Source organism: Akebia trifoliata, chromosome 6, assembly GCF_017979445.1.
Source record: "Akebia trifoliata isolate Shusen 1 chromosome 6, ASM1797944v1, whole genome shotgun sequence".
Taxonomy (NCBI): Eukaryota; Viridiplantae; Streptophyta; class Magnoliopsida; order Ranunculales; family Lardizabalaceae; genus Akebia; species Akebia trifoliata.
This window is the reverse complement of record NC_141380.1, coordinates 2,211,777-2,233,053: the sequence shown is the minus strand read 5'-3', so window position 1 is coordinate 2,233,053 and position 21,277 is coordinate 2,211,777. Positions and strand designations below refer to the sequence as shown.

The 21,277-nt window shown below is 35.4% G+C and overlaps 2 protein-coding genes across 2 annotated transcripts; both read left to right on the top strand.

Annotated features, from left to right (window-relative positions):
• Nucleotides 1–825: 825 nt before the first annotated feature.
• LOC147399537 (UPF0481 protein At3g47200-like) lies at nt 826–1,725 on the top strand. Its single transcript, XM_086446532.1, has one exon. The coding sequence runs from the start codon at nt 826–828 to the stop codon at nt 1,723–1,725; it is 900 nt and encodes a 299-aa protein (XP_086302658.1).
• A 75-nt stretch (nt 1,726–1,800) lies between these two features.
• LOC147399536 (uncharacterized) lies at nt 1,801–19,810 on the top strand. The gene is made up of 6 exons (XM_086446531.1): nt 1,801–2,094; nt 8,797–10,215; nt 13,504–14,915; nt 15,375–15,904; nt 18,339–18,357; nt 18,439–19,810. Exons 1-6 carry the CDS (start codon nt 1,801–1,803, stop codon nt 19,781–19,783), a joined length of 5,019 nt encoding a protein of 1,672 aa, XP_086302657.1. The 3' UTR covers nt 19,784–19,810.
• Nucleotides 19,811–21,277: the final 1,467 nt, after the last annotated feature.

Here is a 21,277-nt window from a genome sequence, read left to right as displayed (position 1 = left end):
ATTGAGGTATGCCCACGGATCACACCGATTTCACTATGAAGAAAAACTCGCAGCTATACATTACACCTTTTCACCAAAAACGAGAAATGTACAAATACCTCAACTTATCCTAGGAGGAGAATGAGTGGGTCTTTAATTTGAGGTAGAAGATAAGAAAATTTAGGTCATTACAATAACTAATGTGAAGGGGATGTATCAAAGGGGTATCTTATATATTCAACAAAACTAGGAAGGACAGAATCAAGAAACAGAGAGAAGAGACAAAGAGGGGTTGAGGTGTGAGACATTTCTAACCTCAAACGTTCCTTTAACACTAGTATTTTCCATGGGTGCATTGCAAGGATTGAGAGAAGGGGAGGATAAATTAGTAAACTGCGGTTAGGAGAGGTGAGGCTTTCTTAACTTTATAATTCTTCAAGTCTCATTTAATTAAAGAGAAAGGGAACTTTTTAATTATTTTCTCCATTTTTTTCTTTCTCTATTAAATGCAGAACCTCGGAAAATTTCGGCCCAAAAGCCATTTTTAGAGCACACGACAGAACTTGCATCCCTGAAAATGCCATTTGAGTGGCCTCTGTCTCTTTTTTTTTTTATGTGAAACAATATTTTTTTTTGAGTTATAGATGTTTCTCAAATCAACTTTTGCATAGGAAAGCAGACTCACATCATCCACTAATTTAACATAAACAATTTATTTTTATTTTTGTTTATTTTTCCTTTGTAGTTTGGATTTGGTGCAGGTGAGTTTGATCCAAACGATTGACATTTGGAAATTAAGAAGAGAATTCTATTAGGATATTGCCTAAGAGGATCTCGCGCAGAGGGATGGCTGGTAATAAAAGAGGAGACCACACTTCCATCAACATTGAAGCTGCATACAAGCTATCCATGGATTCTTTCAAAGAAAAGGTCATTAACGTGCCTACAACATATCCAGGAGGTTGTATTTACAGGATTCCTGAAAACCTTCGCAAATTAAATGAAAAGGCCTATACCCCTAAAATAGTCTCAATTGGACCATTTTACCAATACAATCAAAATCTGAAAGCTATGGAAAATCATAAAGTGCAGTACATGCGTGACCTTTTTCGTAGAATACCACAACCAAGAATAATTTTTGATGCTTGCAGTGAAGACATTTGGGGATTAAAAGAAATAATCAGTAATAGCTATGCAGAGACCATCGACTTCGAAAGCAATGATTTTCTAGAAATGATGTTACTTGATGGTTGTTTTATACTAGAACTGCTCCTTAAATGCTCAAATGGGATGTTGATAGACGAAAACGACCCCTTATTCAATCAACCTTGGATGGCAAATACTATCCAGCACGACTTGCTATTGCTTGAAAATCAGATTCCATTTACCATCCTTGAGTCTTTATATGATCGACTAGCAGTACCTTCAACCTCATGCTCCCTTGTGGAACTCACTTTGTCTTTCTTTCAATTGACTTTGTGCATTGAGGATCCATTGTTAAAGTCGAAGGGTGAATGCTTAAGTGGCAAACATTTATTGGATCTTTTGCGCAATTTTTACCTTCCATCGTCTACTGAAATGGGGCCAAAGAGCGGAGAATTAAGGGAAATCATACCTTGTGTAACAGACCTCCATCAAGCGGGAATCGATTTTAAGAAGGGTACAGATGGAAACTTACTCCATGCAAGCTTTAGGCATGGAGTGCTGACAATCCCACCTATAAGCATTCAGGACAGGACAGAATAGTTCTTTAGAAACCTCATTGCTTTGGAGCAATGTTGCCATGGTTGGGACCATTACATTACTTCATATGTCATGTTCATGGATTTCCTCATCAACTCCACACAAGATGTCGAATTACTTCAACGTAAAAGAATTATAACCAACCACTTGGGTGATGAAGAAGCTGTTTCAGTTCTCTTCAACAATCTTGGTAAGGAAGTTACTGCAACTGGTTTCCATTTCACTGAGCTCTTCGATGAGGTGTATAACTATTATAAGTTCCCTTGTCACGAGTGGAAAGCAATCTTGAAGCGCGATTATTTTAGTAATCCATGGACTATCATCTCATTCATTGGTGCCATTATTCTACTCATTCTCACGATCGCGCAGACTGTATTTTCAGTCCTTTCTTATTATTTCCCCAATTAATCATGGATTTTGTTGTTTTGGTTAGAGTATTAGTTAATGTTGCGTTGTATTAGATTATGCTATTTAGTATCAAAACTACGTGAGCTACCTCTGTTTCTTCGATCCTTCTAGTAGAATATCTTTGAAGATCAATATTATCTCTGCTCAATTAATTTATTAAAAACTCTTTATTGGTATCACAGCATTGATAACCAGATTTGTTAATTAACAACTAAGGGGTGACCAGTTACAAGCATAATCAAACAATTATGACCAAACATCCGCAATTTAATCACTGATATCAAAGAGTTGTTGATATAGATAGCAGTTGTTAAGAAAACAATTGCAATCGAAACAAGAAAACGAATTGAGATGCAATCACACAAAGAAACACAAATATTTTACATGATTCCTTCTAGATTGAGGTATGTCCACATATCACACCGATTCCACTATGAAGAAAAACTCACAATTACAGATTACACCATTTCACCAAAAATGAGAAATATATAAGTACCTCATGAAATCCAATCAGGGTTTTATATAATATTAGTGAAATTATGAAAATACCCTTAATAAATTTCTTCATAAAAATACATAAAAATTATTTAAGTTGGATGAACGTGAAGGCATGACTTGATTTACTGTACCTCCTTGTTGACCAATACTATCACGCTCCACAAACCCCAATAAGAAGTAATCAAATATATTGCAAGTTTCTTATTCAAAGAAACATGCATTTTTGAGATACAGTATTAGTTTATTTCGCATTGTATCAAGGTATATGCAATTGCATGGAATCATGTTTGATGTTTATCAATGATGGATCTGATTTATGGTACCATGTATGGTCTTGGGTGTCTCCGTACAGATCGCTAAAACTACATAGTTATGACTATCAACCTACTTCATACTATAGTTTTATGGGAATTTTAGTAATACCCCTGAAGATTTGGAAATATTAGGTTTAACTCCTGCAAGCAAAACGAAAGATTAGGTTAGCCTTAAGTGAAAGTCAACCTCCATTTCATATACGAATCCTTTGATAAATCTAGAGAACTTCTATTGGCACCCCAACCAAATTTAAAAATTCAAAAATTAATAAGGTGAGAATATCATTCTCTAGCACTTAAGGAAACAACAGTATGTTTGAATATTTTCTTCTCTTTGATGGAGAAATTTCAAAGAGGGAAAAGCATGAGATTAACATTAAAAGGTCAAATTAGAGGATAGTCGTTGATGTCAATTTATTCTTTTTTATGGTTTATGGTCAATACTAGCAATTCGTAATTTTTTTTTATCTTTTGCGTGGTTACAAACAAAAATTTTGATGTGAAAATGTTACTTTCTATTTTAAATGGGGTGCGTAAATTTTTAGTTAGGAATTGATAAATAATAAAGTAATTGGAGTATCACTAGTAATTTGGAGTGCCAATATAATTTATCTAAACCTAGGATTTGAGAAAGAGAGATTCTATTGCCACATCAACTTTTGCTAACACCACCCCAATTCATGTGCAAATCACTAAAGATTAACACGAATCTTGGGGTTGCATTAGTAAAAGTTAGTGTGGCAATAGCAACTCTCTTTGAAAAATTCTTCGGTAATTTAGACTCGTCCCCATTGTTTTGTTGAATATTAGAGATACCCTTGTGTTTTAAAACTTCATAGTATATCTACTCAATTTATTTTCAATTCATCGTTTTCAACCAATAACTAATTCATTTACATAAAACCCAAGATTTTTCTCCCTAAAATCCATTTTTTTTAATTTCTCCAAAATTTCTCTTTATTTTTTACTTCCCAGAACAAGTCATCTTCAAGATCTTCAACCTCTATGGTAATTTTATCTTCGTCCACCATTTTTTACCTTGTTTCCTTTGTAGAAAATCCTAGATTTTTCTATCCAAAATTTCATCATTTTAATACTTCTTCTAAAATTGTATCTTATTTTGATATTTGAATGTTGAAAACTTGAAGTAAATAAAATCTTAAGTTAGATGATTAGTGTTAAATTTGTATTAAAAAAGATAGAAGATGATAGGTTTTGAGATGAAAATTTTGAGCTTTTGACTAGATGTTGAAGGTGAGGGCATTCCAGTCTTTTTTCCATTAGTCTATTAGAAGACTAAGGTCAAGAGATGCACGTCATCAATTTTAAAATACAGGGAATATCTCTAATATTCAATAAAACATATCTAAATTACCCAAAAACTCTTTTATAGATCCAATTAAACATATTCAAGTGTGAATCCTATGATTAAAATAATTTTAAATCACGATTTTCATTGATTCATCAAAAAAAAAAAAACTCAATCTGTGTTCTAATAACAATTGTTGTGATTTAATCCCCAAAACACACACATAAAGCATGATCTAGAGCTTTATAATTAATTAGAACCAAAAGTTTTGATTATCATATATCTACGAAATTTAAATCTCCATAACTTTTAATCAAAAATAATAATTCAAATTTACAAATAATTTCTTTACATTACAACACCCAATTTGTATCAATTTGGAGTGACCTCAGCGGGGGACATAGGGTGGGACACCTTGACGTGGTGGCACGTGCATGTTTATAGATGCATTTTACTAGTATCTCAGAGAAAATGCATCTACGGACATGCACGTGCCACCACATCAAGATACCCCCTGTGTATCCCCCACTGCGGTCACTCCAACATTAATCATTCATATAAGATCACCAATTAAGAAATTTCATTAAACCCTCATTTGATCGTCCTAGCCCCCGGTGGGTTAGGACCAACTATAGATTGTTCTTCAATTTACATTAAAAATAAAAATTATAAAATAATAATGTTTTATTCAAAAAAGTTTCCAACATATATCACCCAGACGGAAGCCAACTACCTTCCTCTTTTATTTTTTATTAATTTTTTTTAACATTGATTGTTAACTATATAATAAAGTTGTTCTTATAAAAGTCCATATAATTTTACGGACATAGTTCTTTTGAGGAGTAGGTATTAATACTTGTCCCATTTGTTAAGTGAGTTTATTTAATATGTATAGACTACCTCGCCATCCTACCTAATGCTTTAATAAATGGAATTGGTGACATGGTTTCAAGACTTGGCTTGACATCTCATCTGGTTTATGAACAATTTAATTCGATTGAAAGAAAGACAAGGTGATATATGTTGTCTTGGACGAGATAAATCATTTAATGTGATTTATAATTATTTATTCACTTGTATATATATATGGGAAATGTTCGGCACTATATTGTTTACCCTACATTTTGCCCCTGTGTGTTTTTTCTAACATGAGTTTTAGGAGATCATCTCACAAAAAATTAACTCATTTCAAAACTTCTAACCCATGTAGGATTAAACATGCAGGGAAAATGGTAGGGTGCCGAACATGACCCTATATATATATGAAATTAATTATAATTCTATTTGATAAAATAAAGTAGATTAGAGGATGTTTAATCATATTTTATTTAGATAACAAATATTTAAATTTAAAAAAAATTAATATATATAAAATCCCAATTGACTAGAATGAGTTTTACCGAATCAAACAAGATTTTCAAAATATCACCCCAGTAATCTTGCTTGTCTCGCGAGATTTTGCATTTGTGAGACACTTAGCCTATCTGTCTCGGATGAGATTTAAAACCATGATTGGTGGCAACTCAACGAATCAAAAAACACATCACTATTTGTGATTAATTAGTTCACTTTGCAAACTAATTAAACCTTTAGTCATATAAAAATTTTCTTTGCTTCTAGCAATCTTTAGGATTGGATGAGAATTTTCATGATCTTTTCAATAAACTTCCACATAAGCCATATAGTTAGACCCCACCATTAGATTACCTACTTTTACTTAAATAAAATAATTTAATTATGATTTAATATTAATTAATTTTCCCATTAAAAAATATAGTGTTGATAATATGACTCGCCAGTGGCATAATCAAATGACTCCATGACATGACAAGTTTGGGTACCGTAAATCTGATCGCCTCGGGATAAATGATTGCACTTTTCCAAAAAAAATGTATCCCAAGGGAATGGTGTATCCCTAGTCATACAAATCTACGGTTCCCAAATTTATCCTTGTCATTGAGTCATTAGATTATGCCACCTGGCAAGTCATATTATTGGGACTTTAAAAGATAACCTTAAGACATTATATGTTGTAGATACATATGCAATCCACATTGGATTGGGTCATCAAGGTTAATCCCGAACTGATCCAATAGATTGTCAGATCATGTTCATGGGTCCAAAATCCGTAAGCTAAGAATTTCTTGTGTGTAGGACTTTCTTAGGGAGATGGTGATAGTTGCCCGTAAATATGTAATGTAAAGTGACTCAGGATCCAATACAATGGCCCGTGCCTATAAAATAGGTTAGGTTTCTACGTGAGACAATTTGATTAGGAAATAAATACATTGATTAAGAGTCTCAAGATGTTTAAAAGACCAACTAAAATGTGCCACGTAGGCATCTAACTTATATATAGAAACGGGACACCGCATGGGACCTTGACTCATGTAAAGAATTCAAGTCAATTTGTGTTTGGTTAGAGGAAAAAAAATATAACAATACTTTTCCGATTTATGACAACAAATGCAAGATTTTAGCCACATTAAATATTTAAACATACAAGTTTATACATAGGGGCACGTTATTATAAATAACAAAGTCTGAGATTAAAGAAAGGATCAAGAAATGAAGGAGAAGGGACTAAAGGTGTTGGGGAGGATTCATAAATTCAAACTGTTATGAATTATGCCATTTTGGAATCGAGGTAACCTCACTCACTCTCTGTTTCTTGTTTAGAAGAAGGAATCTCCATGAAACGAATTGAACGGCTTAGATGGGTGGCGGTTATCAGGTAAAATAGATTAATTGTTAGAAAACATGTCCCGATCACTATGAATCTTGTTTATATATATCTCCATCAAAGATACATATTGAGATTGAGATGAGGGAAAGCGCGACTTTTCTAGAGATCTATTTTGCCTTCGAATCGTTATGATTATTGTCCCATATCTCTCACATCTAACCGTTTCTAATTAATTATTATAATTTCCTCGAATTATGGCTTACATGGAATGTATTTAGGTGTGGGTGGAGGGTTTCAATTCTCCACCCCGAGTTTACATGATTTGGACGCTTTACGAAGTCTGCCATGTATGGTCTTTTAATGATTATGCTTTCGTACTTTAACTAACCTAGCAAGCCTGCACCTTCTAAAAATTGTGGTCATTTATTTGAATTTGTGAATAGTAGAAGGGACAGTCCAATCAAAAATTTCGTTCTAAATAAGATTTGAATTGAATATTAAAAAATATAAATGAATCCATTGTTTTTGAATGAAAAACAATGAATTTGTTGTTTGGCATTGAAGAAAGCAATGAATTCGCTGCTTGGTATTGAATTATTTCTTCCCCAAAGAGTGCTAGATGGAATGAGTATTTTTTTTTACATGGCTTTTATACACTTTTTTTTCTAATTTTTTTAAAAGTGGGTGTGGTGTGGTATTTTATTTGCTTTTTTTTTTTTTTGGTTTGGAGGGGGAGGGGGGGGGGGGGGGGGGGGGGTTGTGTAAACACTACGTCATATTGCGGGATAAACGACTGTCTTGAACAGTCGTTTTTGACAAAAACGACTGCCCTTACAGTCGTTTGCGCAGTCGTTTTAAAAGGAGTCGCGATTAAAATGCGACTGCTGAAGAAAGTCGGAAAAAACGACCTGAATTTTTTAAGAGATATGAAAAGGGCAATCATGTAATATTTTTTTAAGGATTTTCTAATTTATGGGGTTCTCTGTTTTGGGAAGTTCTACATGTTTTGGTAACTCTTAGTTATATATATAGATATCTCTAGGGTTGTAAAATAATATGAGAAAATAGTGATTATTCTTTTTATGTTCCATGGACGTAGGAACACTGCCGAACTATGTAAATCCATGTGTTTTGTACGATTATGTTGTCTTTGCTATTTCAATTTTTCATAGAGGGGTGGGTGGAGGTATTTCTTCGCATTCTTTCTCTTCTGTTTCTCTCATATTAAACATATTCCTCTCTCTTTTCTCCCACTTTGAATCCATTCAACTCTTGTCTTAATTGCATCAAAAGAGATGGTAAATTAATCAACAATTTTGGTCGAAGAAAAATATCAGATCTCGCTATAAGATTCGTCAAAGCTTCTAATTTTCTCTCATATTTTGATATGTACTATGTGTTGTGCAAAAGCGTGAAACAAATAAAGCGAACTATGAGCAAGAAATTTAAAGTAAAAACAAAATAGAGAAAACAAAACAGAAGACACGATTTACGTGGTTCATCAAGATGCCGACGTCCACGGGTAGCGATGATCAATCCACTATGTCAAAACGAGATTTCTACAAACTTCTTTAGAAAACCCTAGTCCCCTGGTACACCCATTCTAATCTCTCTCTCTTGCAGCTCTCATTTCTCACACAAAGAATGAATCCTAAAAAGTACCCTAATCAAATCATACGGTCGTTAAAGGATCATCAAGAATTTGAGTTGAATTCATGACAACTCTCCAACACTATGTTAACAATCTTTTTTGAAAGACAAATTACATTTTTTTTTTTATAGGTAATTGCATGTTGTATTGTTATAATGGGTTAATCAAGTATAATTATTATCATTTCTATTTTTTTTTTCTTCCTAAGACTAGTAGTGATGCAGGTGAGTTTGATATTGAAACAATTAAGGGCTTGAAATTACAAAAGACTGATCTACATGCCCATTGCATAGGGATGGCCGGTAGCTGTAGCGGAGCATCGCAAAATGAAAGAAAAAGCCATACTTGCATTGATATTGAAGACCCATACAAGTTTTATATGAATTCTATCAAAGAGAGGCTTGAAAAAGTGCCTCCAACATACAAAGGTTGTAGTATCTATAGAGTCCCTCGATTACTTCGCAATCTAAATGAAAGTGCATATAACCCTCAAATAGTCTCAATTGGACCATATCACCATGGCAAACAAAATTTGCAAGCTATGGAAAAGCTTAAATGGCGGTACACACACAACTTACTTCATCGAGCATCAGAAGAAGGAGTAAGCTTGGATGATATTGGCAAAGCTATTTGGGGATTGAAAGAAAGAGCTAATAGTTACTATGGAGAGGCCATTGATCTTGAAAACAATAATTTTGTTCAAATATTGCTAGTTGATGGTTGTTTCACACTAGAGTTATTCCTCAAGTACTCGAAATGGGAATTGAGAGACAAATGTGACCCCTTATTCAATACAGCTTGGATGTTTAATGTTACTATGCGCGACTTGCTATTGTTAGAAAATCAGATTCCGTTTATCGTCCTTGAGTCTTTATATAATCTTCTAGTGGGGCGTGTGTCAGATCTTCCGTCCTACTCTCTTGTGCATCTCATCTTCGATTTCTTTGGACCAATTTTGAACATGGAGCAAGAAGTGTTACAAAAGAAGAGCAATCTAAGTAATGGCAAACATTTACTCGATCTTTTGCACAATTGTTACCTTCCCTCGTCACCTAAAACGATGACAACATGCAATGTGAAGTGGGGATCCTTGCGTTGTGCAACAGAGCTCAATCGTGCAGGAATCCATTTTAAGAGGGGTAAGAGTAATAACTTATTCGACATGTCGTTTAACCATGGAGTGCTAGAAATCCCACCTTTAATCATTCGAGAATCGACAGAGTGGCTATTTAGAAACTTTATTGCCTTGGAGCAGTGTTCCCATGGTATTACACATCACATTATATCATACACAGCATTCATGGATTTCCTTATCAACTCGACGGAAGATGTCGAATTACTTCAAAAGAAAAGAATTATAAACAACTACTTGGGTAGTGAGGAAGATGTTTCAGTTCTCTTCAGCAATCTCTGCAAAGAAGTGACCATAGAGGACTTTTATTTTACTAAGCTTTGTGAGCAGATGGAAGCATATTATATGACCCGTTGGCACACATGGAAAGCAATCCATTGGCACAAATGGAAAACGATATTGAAGCGTGAATATTTCAATAGTCCATGGGCAGTCCTTAAATTCATTGCTGCTGTTGTACTCCTCATTCTCACATTCATACAGACTTTAATTTCAGTCAGTCCTTATGTTCATCATTAATCTTGGGTTTTATGCCAATTATTCTCTATTAATCCTTATGAAGCATTTACATGTGTCCAAACACTTGTGCACCTTACATGCCCAATAGCAAGAAATCTGATTTTTCTTTCATACCTCAAGATTTCTGCCACAAATCATTAGGATTGGATTATTTCTATAAATAATCTCGAGATTAATTTTTTTCTTGATCTGTATAAAATTTTCAGGTTAATTGATTTCTCTGCTCGTATACACTAACACTATAGTTTACTCTGAGAGCTTTTGTCCCCCTCCAACAAGTATAGTTTTTTAAAATCTTCTAAGTCTTCCAAAAGGATTGTGGTAGTGCTCTCTTCTTGCTCTTTTGATCTTACTTCTACAGATTGCTATTTTTAGACCCTCGGTTCAACTTCTTATAAGAATAATGATTTCTGACTCCCCCTAAATTCTCCTGACGTGGCATATGTGCATGAACCAGTCAGATGCACAACTGCACATATTTATGGGGATGTGCAATTGTGTATCCCAATGAAAAATCTATGGTTCATGTGCATGCCACCTCAGGAGAGTTTGTGGGGAGTTAGAAAATCAAAACTCTTCTAATAAATGCCAATTTCGAAGATGAGTCATGATATTCTAACTTCCCCCGAGACGTGACTTGCAGTTGTGTATCCCGAGGAAAAATCTATGGTTCTATGCGCAGCCACGTGGGGAGAGTCAATTTATCATTGTTCTTTGGAAGATGTAAGAGAAAGTTTTAAAAATGCTATTGCAGCAGATGCCCCATTTGGTAAAAATACCCTTACCAGAGGCCAGCATAGTAATTTTGGCTTCTTGCATGCCCGATCTTACTTTCCCATTGACCGAACCACCATTTTCAATATATATATATATATATTGGGTCGGGCTCCAATCAAACCAAAACACTGCCTTAAAGAGGATTCCAACCTAATTTTCTTTATTTCTTCTAGACAAAAGAAATGAAATCAACAAAACTTTTGGTCAAGCCCTTAAAAAGAGATCAAATTTCCTAATGTAATTCTATTTGTGTGCTTGAATAGGGTGGCCAGAATATTGCATTATTGTGAAACCTTTGAAAAAGAAAAAACAAAGAAGTAAAACAGATAAAAGAAATATTGTTTTTGACGCTTCAGGGAATGATATAGAGTGAATGATCATTGTTATACAATGATGTCGGTCTTGCATGAGACTGGGCATAATTTTTTTTCCCCAAACTCCCCCTTTAAGGACATGAAAGAAGAGGGAATAAGGCTTTTAAGAAAAGAGAAAATATTATGACAGCTAACACTCCAAGTATAAAGGAAACAAATGATTGAGAAAGTCTTAAACTAAAGAGATTCTATTGGGTTTTCGTGATACAAAATCATCATCTTTTGTTTCTTAATGTTGATGGGTATTTTCCAAAGGTAGTTTGGGTAATGTCATTTCATTAGTTTAAGGGAGTCTCCTGATGGTAGTTATGGTCCATAAAACAGGATTTTCTCTTTGGTAAATAGTGTGACAAAGTATTGAATATTTGTGTGTGTATCTTTCTTTTCTTGTAATCTTCATATTGTTGTAATGGGTTTGTGACAATGGGAGTGAGATCGAGATTTCTTGTTTGGGTTCTTACTATAATTGGATGTAAAGATTTGGTAAGTGTAGAACTCCATTCTTGTAATTACTTCCTTGATTAGTGCAATTTACTTGCCGACTTGCCCGTGGATGAAACTCCATTATGGGTGAACTAAGTAAATCTTGTGTTGTAGTTGTATTAATTTCTCTACTCTCTTTAGTGTTACTTGTATTTCCTTTGCAACACATTCTTGGGGTTTGAATGTTGGAGTTGATTATTTGGTTGTTAGAGAAGATTAATTTTGATAGTCGATTTCCGTGTGTGGCTTGTGATCTAGCCACAATAGATTCCTATTGGAGCATCAAAATTTATAAACTAAAGAAAATCCTATTAATTCTAGTCTTAATAATCCTTCCTCAAGTAAAGAATGAGTTAAATATTTGCTATGTTGAAACAAGGATAACCTGATCAAAGTGCTTTAATAAAGATTCTAACTATTTATTTACTTGGGAAAGTAGATAAGAACTCATTCCCAATAGCAAAAGACTTGACTTCCAATAGTGTGGAACAGAAGAACAAAATTTGTTTAGTCGATCCAAAATCTATGGAATAAGGTTTTCTTATTGTCAATGAACTAATTAATCCCTAAAGTTAAAAAACAAAAAACAAAAAAGAATATAGTTTAAAGAGAGGACCGATGAAGGTTGGGTGGGGTCAGCTCAAGGCATTTAAATATAGTTCTCTACACCTATATGCTATATCCAAATCCATCTTGCAAAGTGTTCCATATCTCTATCTGTTTCAAGTAAGTCTTGTTAAAATTCAACACCAGCCCAAATTGGGAAAAGCCCACATTTATTGTCCAAGCCCAATAGTTATTTATAGCCCAATTTCTAGAATCTTCCTAGAGAAAACTCTAGATGTCTTTAGATAAGAGAAAAATAGAAGATTCTAGAATTATAGATATTTTGGTAGAAAACTCTAGACTAATAGATATTTTTAGAAAGTTCTAGATGACAAAATTGTAACCACTAGATTAAAAATGTATTAGCACAATCCTAGCCATTAGTTAAAGAGGTGCCACTAGTATAAATAGGGGTGAGTCCTCTCATTTTGTATTAAGTAGTAAGAAACAAGTTGTGAGAAATAAGTTGTGAGTAAGAGGTTTTGAGAGGTTGTAAAAAGTGTGAGTGTTTGTAAAAGTGTGTTTTTCTTAATAGAGTGTTATTTTCTTCTTCAACTTGTGAGTGATATCTTTATTGAGGGTATAGTACAAGTAAATCGTTTACTTGTTTATATCCAACATTTGAGTATTTAGAGTCGAGTATTCTAGATTTTTCCTCAACAATTGGTATCAGAGCCAGGTTGCCAAGGATCGATTTTGGTGGAGTTATCTTGAGTCGTGAGGAGTTTACTACTCTACAAGATCGTTAGTCAAGTTTGTTCCGTTCAGTCGAAGCTCTGTCAGCACAATGGGTGACCTTCAAGTAGTTGGAGGAATCAATAAGCTCAACAACCAAAACTACAACACGTGGGCAACATGCATGGAGTCTTACCTACAAGGTCAAGACCTTTGGGAGATTGTCGGTGGTAGTGAAGTTACACAACCGACAACAGAAGATGCCAATGGCATTTTGAGAAAATGGAAGATTAAAGCAGGCAAGGCGATGTTTGCTTTAAAGACTACAATTGAAGAAGAAATGTTATAGCACATTCGAGATGCCAAAACACCGAAAGAAGCATGGAACACCTTCGCTACACTCCTTTCAAAGAAAAATGATATAAAGTTACAACTTCTCGAGAACGAGCTACTATCAATCGCGCAACGTGATATGACGATCGCCCAATACTTTCATAAGGTGAAGTCAATATGCCGTGAAATTTCAGAGTTAGATCCGAATGCTGCTATTGGAGAAACCAGTATAAAAAGAATAATTATCCATGGTTTGCGACCCGAATACCGAGGCTTTATTGTTGCAGTACAAGGATGGCCGACACAACCATCACTTGTTGAGTTCGAAAATTTGCTTGTTGGTCAAGAAGCTTTGGCTAAGCAAATGAGAGGAGTCTTGTTGAAGGGTGAGGAAGAAGCACTCTACACAAGCAAAAACAAAGGTAAATTCAAGCAGCACGTCAGAGGTGGATCTAAAACGAATGGTGACAAGATAAGAGGTCATCAAAGAGTGGGAGGCTCTCGTTCAAGGGGAGCTTCAAAGAATCACGGTAATAGTAGAAGGTTCGAAGGCGATTGCTACAATTGCGGGAAGAAGGACCACATGGCGAAAGACTGCTGGTCTAAGAAAAAGCATGCTGAAAGTAATGCTGCTACTTCCAGTTCTAAAGAGAAAATCGAAGATGAATGGGATGCTGAAGCATCGTTTGTAAAGGAAGAAGAAGAAGTAGCTCTTACAGCTACATCTGAACGGATTGACTACGAGAATGACTGGATCGTAGACTCGGGGTGCTCAAATCACATGACAGGTGATAGACAGAAGTTGCAAAACTTGTCTGAGTACAAGGGAAGTCGTGTGGTGGTGACGGCTGACAACTCAAGGTTACCGATAGCTCACATCGGTAAGACGATAGTCACACCTCGTTATAATTCTAACCAGGTGCCACTTCAAGATGTCTACCATGTTCCAGAAATGAAGAAAATTTTGTTATCCGTAGCTCAACTAACATCATCAGGCTACTATGTCTTGTTCGGTCCCCAAAATGTGAAGGTATATCGTGACATCAAAATCTCAGAAAAGCCAACGATGGAGGGACGACGATTGGAGTCAGTTTACGTAATGTCAGCAGAGTCTGCATATGTAGATAAGACAAGAAGGAACGAGACAGCAGATTTGTGGCACATGCGATTGAGTCATGTTAGCTATTCCAAGTTAAGTGTGATGGTAAAGAAGTCGATGCTTAAGGGACTTCCTCAGCTTGACGTGAGAACAGACACGGTCTGTGCAGGATGCCAGTATGGCAAATCACATCAATTACCATACAAGAAATCGAATTTTAAAGCAAAAGAACCATTAGAGTTAGTTCACTCTGATGTGTTCGGGCCAGTCAAGCAACCATCAGTCGGCGAAATGCGGTACATGGTGACCTTCATTGATGACTTCTCTAGGTATGTGTGGGTTTTCTTTATGAAAGAAAAATCTAAAACATTTTCAAAGTTTAAAGAGTTCAAAGAGATAGCTGAAGGAGAAGTAGGAAAGAAGATCCGTTGCTTGCGCACAGACAACAGAGGAGAATATAGCTCGGACGAGTTCTTTCTATACCTACGAGAATGCAAAATACGTCGTCAGTATACATGTGCCAATACACCACAACAGAATGGTGTAGTAGAAAGAAAGAATCGACATCTTGTAGAAACTTGTCGGAGTATGCTACATGCAAAGAATGTACCGGGAAGATTTTGGGCCGAAGCTATGAGAACAGCAGCCCATGTGATCAACAGACTTCCTCAACCAAGGTTAGAGTTTGTTTCACCCTTTGAGAAACTGTGGGACATAAAACCTATAGTTAGCTACTTTCGAGTATTTGGATGTGTATACTATGTATTTGTTCCTAATCATTTACGTAGCAAGTTCGATAAGAAAGCAGTCAGATGTATCTTTGTTGGATACGATAATCAGAGAAAGGGGTGGAGATGTTGTGATCCTACAACTGGAAGGTGTCATACATCGCGGGATGTGGTATTCGACGAAGCATCTTCTTGGTGGTCCTCAGGAAAAGAGGTGTTGCCAGACTCAAGAGAATTCGAAGACAAACTACAACAAAAGATGGAGGAGCACACTATCAATATTCAACCAAGTTCAGATGAGGCTGGAGATCTGCATGACAGTGATGGTGATCAAGAGATGGCCCAGAATCCTTGGGAAACTGGTGTGTATCAACAAGAAGATCATCATGGAGAAACGGAAGTATCAACTCCACAATCACAACTGAGAAGGTCAAACAGAATCCGCAAACCAAATCCCAAATATGTCAATGCAGCCATAGTTGAAGAAGCAACTGCTAAAGAACCTGAGATATTTGAAAAATTCACAACGCTAAAGCAAAATCAGACCTGGGATCTGGTGCCAAAGCCAAAAGATGTGAAACCCATATCCTGTAAATTAGGTTTACAAGATAAAGCATCATCCAAATGGATCGAGCGAGAGGTCTAAGGCTAGACTAGTGGCTTGAGGGTTTTCTCAACAATATGGGCTAGACTATGATGAAACGTTTAGTCCGGTGGCGAAACTTTCACGTCAACTCAACATGGTGCAAAGAGTAAGAGCTGGTGTTGAGGGGGAGTGTTAAAATTCAACACCAGCCCAAATTGGGAAAAGCCCACATTTATTGTCCAAGCCCAATAGTTATTTATAGCCCAATTTCTAGAATCTTCCTAGAGAAAACTCTAGATGTCTTTAGATAAGAGAAAAATAGAAGATTCTAGAATTATAGATATTTTGGTAGAAAACTCTAGACTAATAGATATTTTTAGAAAGTTCTAGATGACAAAATTGTAACCACTAGATTAAAAATGTGTTGGCACAATCCTAGCCATTAGTTAAGGAGGTGCCACTAGTATAAATAGGGGTGAGTCCTCTCATTTTGTATTAAGTAGTAAGAAACAAGTTGTGAGAAATAAGTTGTGAGTAAGAGGTTTTGAGAGATTGTAAAAAGTGTCAGTGTTTGTAAAAGTGTGTTTTTCTTAATAGAGTGTTATTTTCTTCTTCAACTTGTGAGTGATATCTTTATTGAGGGTATAGTACAAGTAAATCGTTTACTTGTTTATATCCAACATTTGAGTATTTAGAGTCGAGTACTCTAGATTTTTCCTCAACAAGTCTCTCTGACTCTCCATCTCTAATATTTTTATAATCAAGTCTCCCTTAAATGAATGAACACGTATTCTAGTGTATGCTTACTATAGAACAGAGATTTGCTATTTTGAAAGTTATGTGCTAAGCTGATGAACCAATGGCACGACGCCAGTTGTACTAAAAAATAAAATGCTTAACTGCTCATAAATTTTCTCCCAGAATTTTCTCAGTGACCAATCACTTTTGCTCATTTAATACACATGGCCGGCGTCATGCTATTGGTTCATCAGCTTAGCACATAACTTTCAAAACAGCAAATCTCAGTTCCTTACTATATCAGTCTACCTCCCTCACGTAAATGCTTAATGGGGAACCTTTTTTTTAGTCACCCATTAATATTAGACACAACTGGTGACTATATGGCCCTGCTTGGTACACTACAAATCATTTGCACTGCAAATGGTTTGCGATGAATGATTAACTATTTAGTGGTAAGCATTGGAAAATTTCTTACGAATATTTTTTTTGTGATTGGTTGATCTTTGCAATAAAAAATTCCATTGTAATTTTGCAAATGATTTGTTCTACTTTTTGTGCCACAAATCATTTGCCGAAATTTCTTAAGAATCTAGGTGATCCATGCAAAGTTTTTGAAATGCAAATCATTTGTATTGTGTAACAAGCACCAGTAAAATTTATTTCAAAAAATTATTTGCATTCATAAATGATTTGTAGTGTACAAAGCAGGGCCTACACATATCAAAAAATTAACTTAATCCATCCATGATAGTTAAATTTGAGCATTGTTCAATGAAAATTCTAAAATATGGGTGTTTTAGAGTCTAGGGGATAACCCCTGTTGTAAATTTTAATTAAATGGAACTTCTATCAAATAAGGACCCAATTATATTTGCATTTCCTTAAATTTACATTTATACAGTCTTTTTCATAGTTCTCCTCTTGGTTGAGTGTATATTTTCCTCCACTCTCGGGTGTGTCATACCCAAGTTAAGCCTTGTGACCCTTTTATATTCATAGCTCTCCTCCTCTTTAACAGATCGGTCTTTTGCAGTAGTTGGTTGGTTAACATGGTATCAGAACACAAGGCACATATAAGTCATGGGTTCCATTCTTTTCACCCTTATGGGTGAGGGGGAGTGTTGAGTGTATGTGTGTGATCATACCCCCACGCTTAGCCCCTTCACCCTCTTATATTCATGGTTCTCCCCATCTCTAACATTTTAGTCTTTTGGAGTGGTTGGTTGGCTAGCAATGAATAGTACATTAAATAAAATAAAAAACTTATAATTATTAGTACATAAAGATCATATTTGATAATTAAAAAAAAAAATCCATTATAATTTAGGGATTATCACCTATGTACTCTAAATATTTAAAAAATGCATATAACATGATAATTTGAACTTCTTGCAAGCCCTGTTTTGCACTTTCCCCTTAAAACATTGTCTTAATTTTGACATATATTAGTTACTTGGATTTCTCGGTTAGGAAAAGAACACCAAACCTAGTTTACTCAGCCAAGTTTATGACTGCAAACTTGGCTGGTTCACATCAACTTGGTCTATATTTTCATATACCCCATGAATCATCTTGAACCTTTGACAAGCCAATGTGATATGCAATCACATTGACTATCTTGCTTAGTTGCATCCAAGATCAAGATGAGTCATCTAGGTTGCGGATGACTATTAAAACCGTTTCTTTCAATAATTTAGGGAAACAATTTGATATGAAGTAAGGTTGATGCTTGGTAATGATGCAGGTAAGTTTGATCAAAATGACTAATTGGTTGAAATTACAAAGATAATTCTGAAGGACCTTCACGCACAACATAGGGATGGCTCGTAGCTGTAGTGCAACAAAACAAAATGAAATAGGAGACTATACTGCAATTGACATTGAAGAAGATCCGAAAGAGTGGTCTATGGTTTCTATCAAAGAGAAGCTCGACAAATTGTCTCCACCAACACACTCAGAACATTGTATCTACAGGGTTCCCGAGTGTATTCGCAAAGTAAATGAAGATGCCTATACCCCTCAAATGCTCTCAATCGGACCATTACATCATCACAACCCAAATCTGAAAGCTATGGAAGAGCATAAATGGTGGTACATGAATGACCTACTTCGTCGATCACCAGGAGTAAGTTTGGATGATTGCGGCAAAGCCATTTTGGCATTGAAAGAAAAAGCTAGAAATTGCTATGTGGAGACCATTGATCTTGATCAAAACAATCATTTTGTAGAAATGATGTTACTTGATGGTTGTTTTATAATAGAATTCTTTTTGAAGTGCTTTAAAATGGAATTGAGAAACAAAGACGATCCCATATTTAATGTAGCTTGGATGCGCAAGCATCTCAAACATGACTTGCTAATTCTTGAAAACCAAATTCCATTTATTGTCCTCGAGCCTTTATATGATCTTTTAGTTGGGGGTATGCCAATTCGGCTCTCTCACTCCTTTGTTGACCTTACCTTGGTTTTCTTTTTTTCATCTTTCGAGATGAATCTAAAGGAGTTACGAGAGAAGTACAATCTATGTGGGCGTGCAAACCATTTACTCCATCTCTTCCACCACTGCTACCTCCCATTGTCGCTTGAAATTGAACATGAGGATTGGGATTTCTTACAATGTGTGACAGAGTTGAGACGAGGGGGAATCACTTTTACAAAGGGTGTATCTGACAACGTTAAGTTTAACCCTGAAAATGGAGTTCTAGAAATCCCACCTTTACGCGTTGAAGATGATACCGAGAGGATCTTTAGAAACCTCATTGCTTTGGAGCAGTGTTCCCAGAGAATTACCCATCACTTTACATCTTATGCTACCTTCATGGATATGCTCATCAACTCCAAACAAGACGTAGAGTTACTTGAACGACAAGGAATCATAAATAACCAATTAGGAGACAAGGAAGAAGTTTCAGTTCTCTTCAACAAACTCGGTAAGGGACTTGTTGTAAGAAAGTTCTATCTCGGTGGGCTTTGCAAGAAGATTGATAAATATTATAATACACCTTGGCACAAAAGGAAGGCAACCTTGAAGCGTGACTATTTCAACAGTCCATGGGCATACTTTTCATTCGGTGCTGCCATTGCTCTCCTCCTAGCTACCTTACAGACTGTTTTTTCAATCGTTTCTTATGTTCATATATGATAAGTCTAAGGGTTGAGACCCATGCTTGTACCCTCAATTATCTTTATATGAGAAATAATGATATCATTTCTTGCTCTTTTCATATACACATATAATATTTACTATTCTAATGAGAGAAGGCAGAGTAGAAGTGGTTTGACATGCCAAATTTTGGCACCCACAAATGCCCCTGCTTTTACGTTTAAACTTAATACAATCAGTGTTATTTTGGTCAAAATCCAAGAAAACTGCAGCCCACGCCCCCATGAATTATTTTCAAAGGAGTCGTGATACTTTGACTGACTAACCCACGTGGTATACTCAATCGACGCCCCTGACGTGACATGTTCGGGAACCGTAGAACTGCTCTCCTTGGGATACGGAACTGCACTGCATTTATTTATCCTGAGGAGAGCAGATCTACGATTCCTGAACATGTCACATCAGGGGTGTCGATTGAGTATGCCATGTGGGTAAGTCAGATTATCACAATTCCTTTCAAAATTCCAAAATTAATTTTTTACTAGCAAATTGAAGTGAGGAAAAGCGTTGCAAAGAGTCCATTAACGGCCAAAGATCTCTAAGTAGGGGTGTTAATGGGTTGGTTCCGGTTCGGTTCCTAAGCAACCTAGAATCGCAAATCATTTATTTTATCGGTTCCGGTTCTAATTTTAAATTATTTGGAATCGAAACCGGAATCAATAAAACTCACGGTTACCCATTGGTTCCGGGTCCATCCACATGACACCAATTGGAAAATTAATTTATTTGTTTAAGATTTCATATAAAATCTCATAAAAAAATATGAGATCAGAATTTTCAAGCAAACTCACTAGTGGTCCTGATTACACATTTTAATTGTCATAATGCTAATAAAAACATGGTTACTAATTATCTTTTTACATGTGTTTTCTCTCTATTCTATCTGGTAGTGAATATAATTTTCCTTCCTATGACAAGTTTCTAAGGAATTTTTTAGCATATGTATTGCCACTACAATGCCCAACAACACTATGCAATGGACAAATCAAACACACACACACACACACACACATAAAAAAACACCTTTTAATCTTTCTAATAATAAACTACATCTTTCCTAAAGAAATTTATTAAGATTATGTGAGAATCAGCCATGTTTCTAACCAACCGACAAGAAAATTAATCTTGAAAGTCATCAAAAGTTCTCAAAATTAGCTCCTATACTTTCAAAAAGAAAACAGATCAAACCCTAAGCAATCATTTTTTCATTTCAAACACATACATGCTCATGAACAAACATCAACAAAATTATATAATAAAGAAACCTTATAGTTCAACCACTCGCAAGATCCAAATCCACAAAAAATAGATCCAATAGAATAATACTCTATTTCTACACAAATTAAACAGAAATAAATTGAAATTTAAAACAACAAACAAAACTTCACCAAATAATTAGCACACATCTTGGGGTGATTAGCAAAAGTTGGTAATAGAGGCTCTCTTATTTTTTGACAACTTGGGAAACAATTG

Excerpts from the sequence above, each read along its gene's own strand:
- LOC147399537 (XM_086446532.1), top strand. The coding sequence starts at position 826 with ATGGCTGGTAATAAAAGAGGAGACCACACTTCCATCAACATTGAAGCT.
- LOC147399536 (XM_086446531.1), top strand. The coding sequence starts at position 1,801 with ATGGATTTCCTCATCAACTCCACACAAGATGTCGAATTACTTCAACGT. Across the intron at positions 2,095-8,796 it reads TTCTCACGATCGCGCAGACT|ACTAGTAGTGATGCAGGTGA; the intron begins GTATTTTCAGTC and ends TTTCTTCCTAAG. Across the intron at positions 10,216-13,503 it reads TCATACAGACTTTAATTTCA|CACATTCGAGATGCCAAAAC; the intron begins GTCAGTCCTTAT and ends GAAATGTTATAG.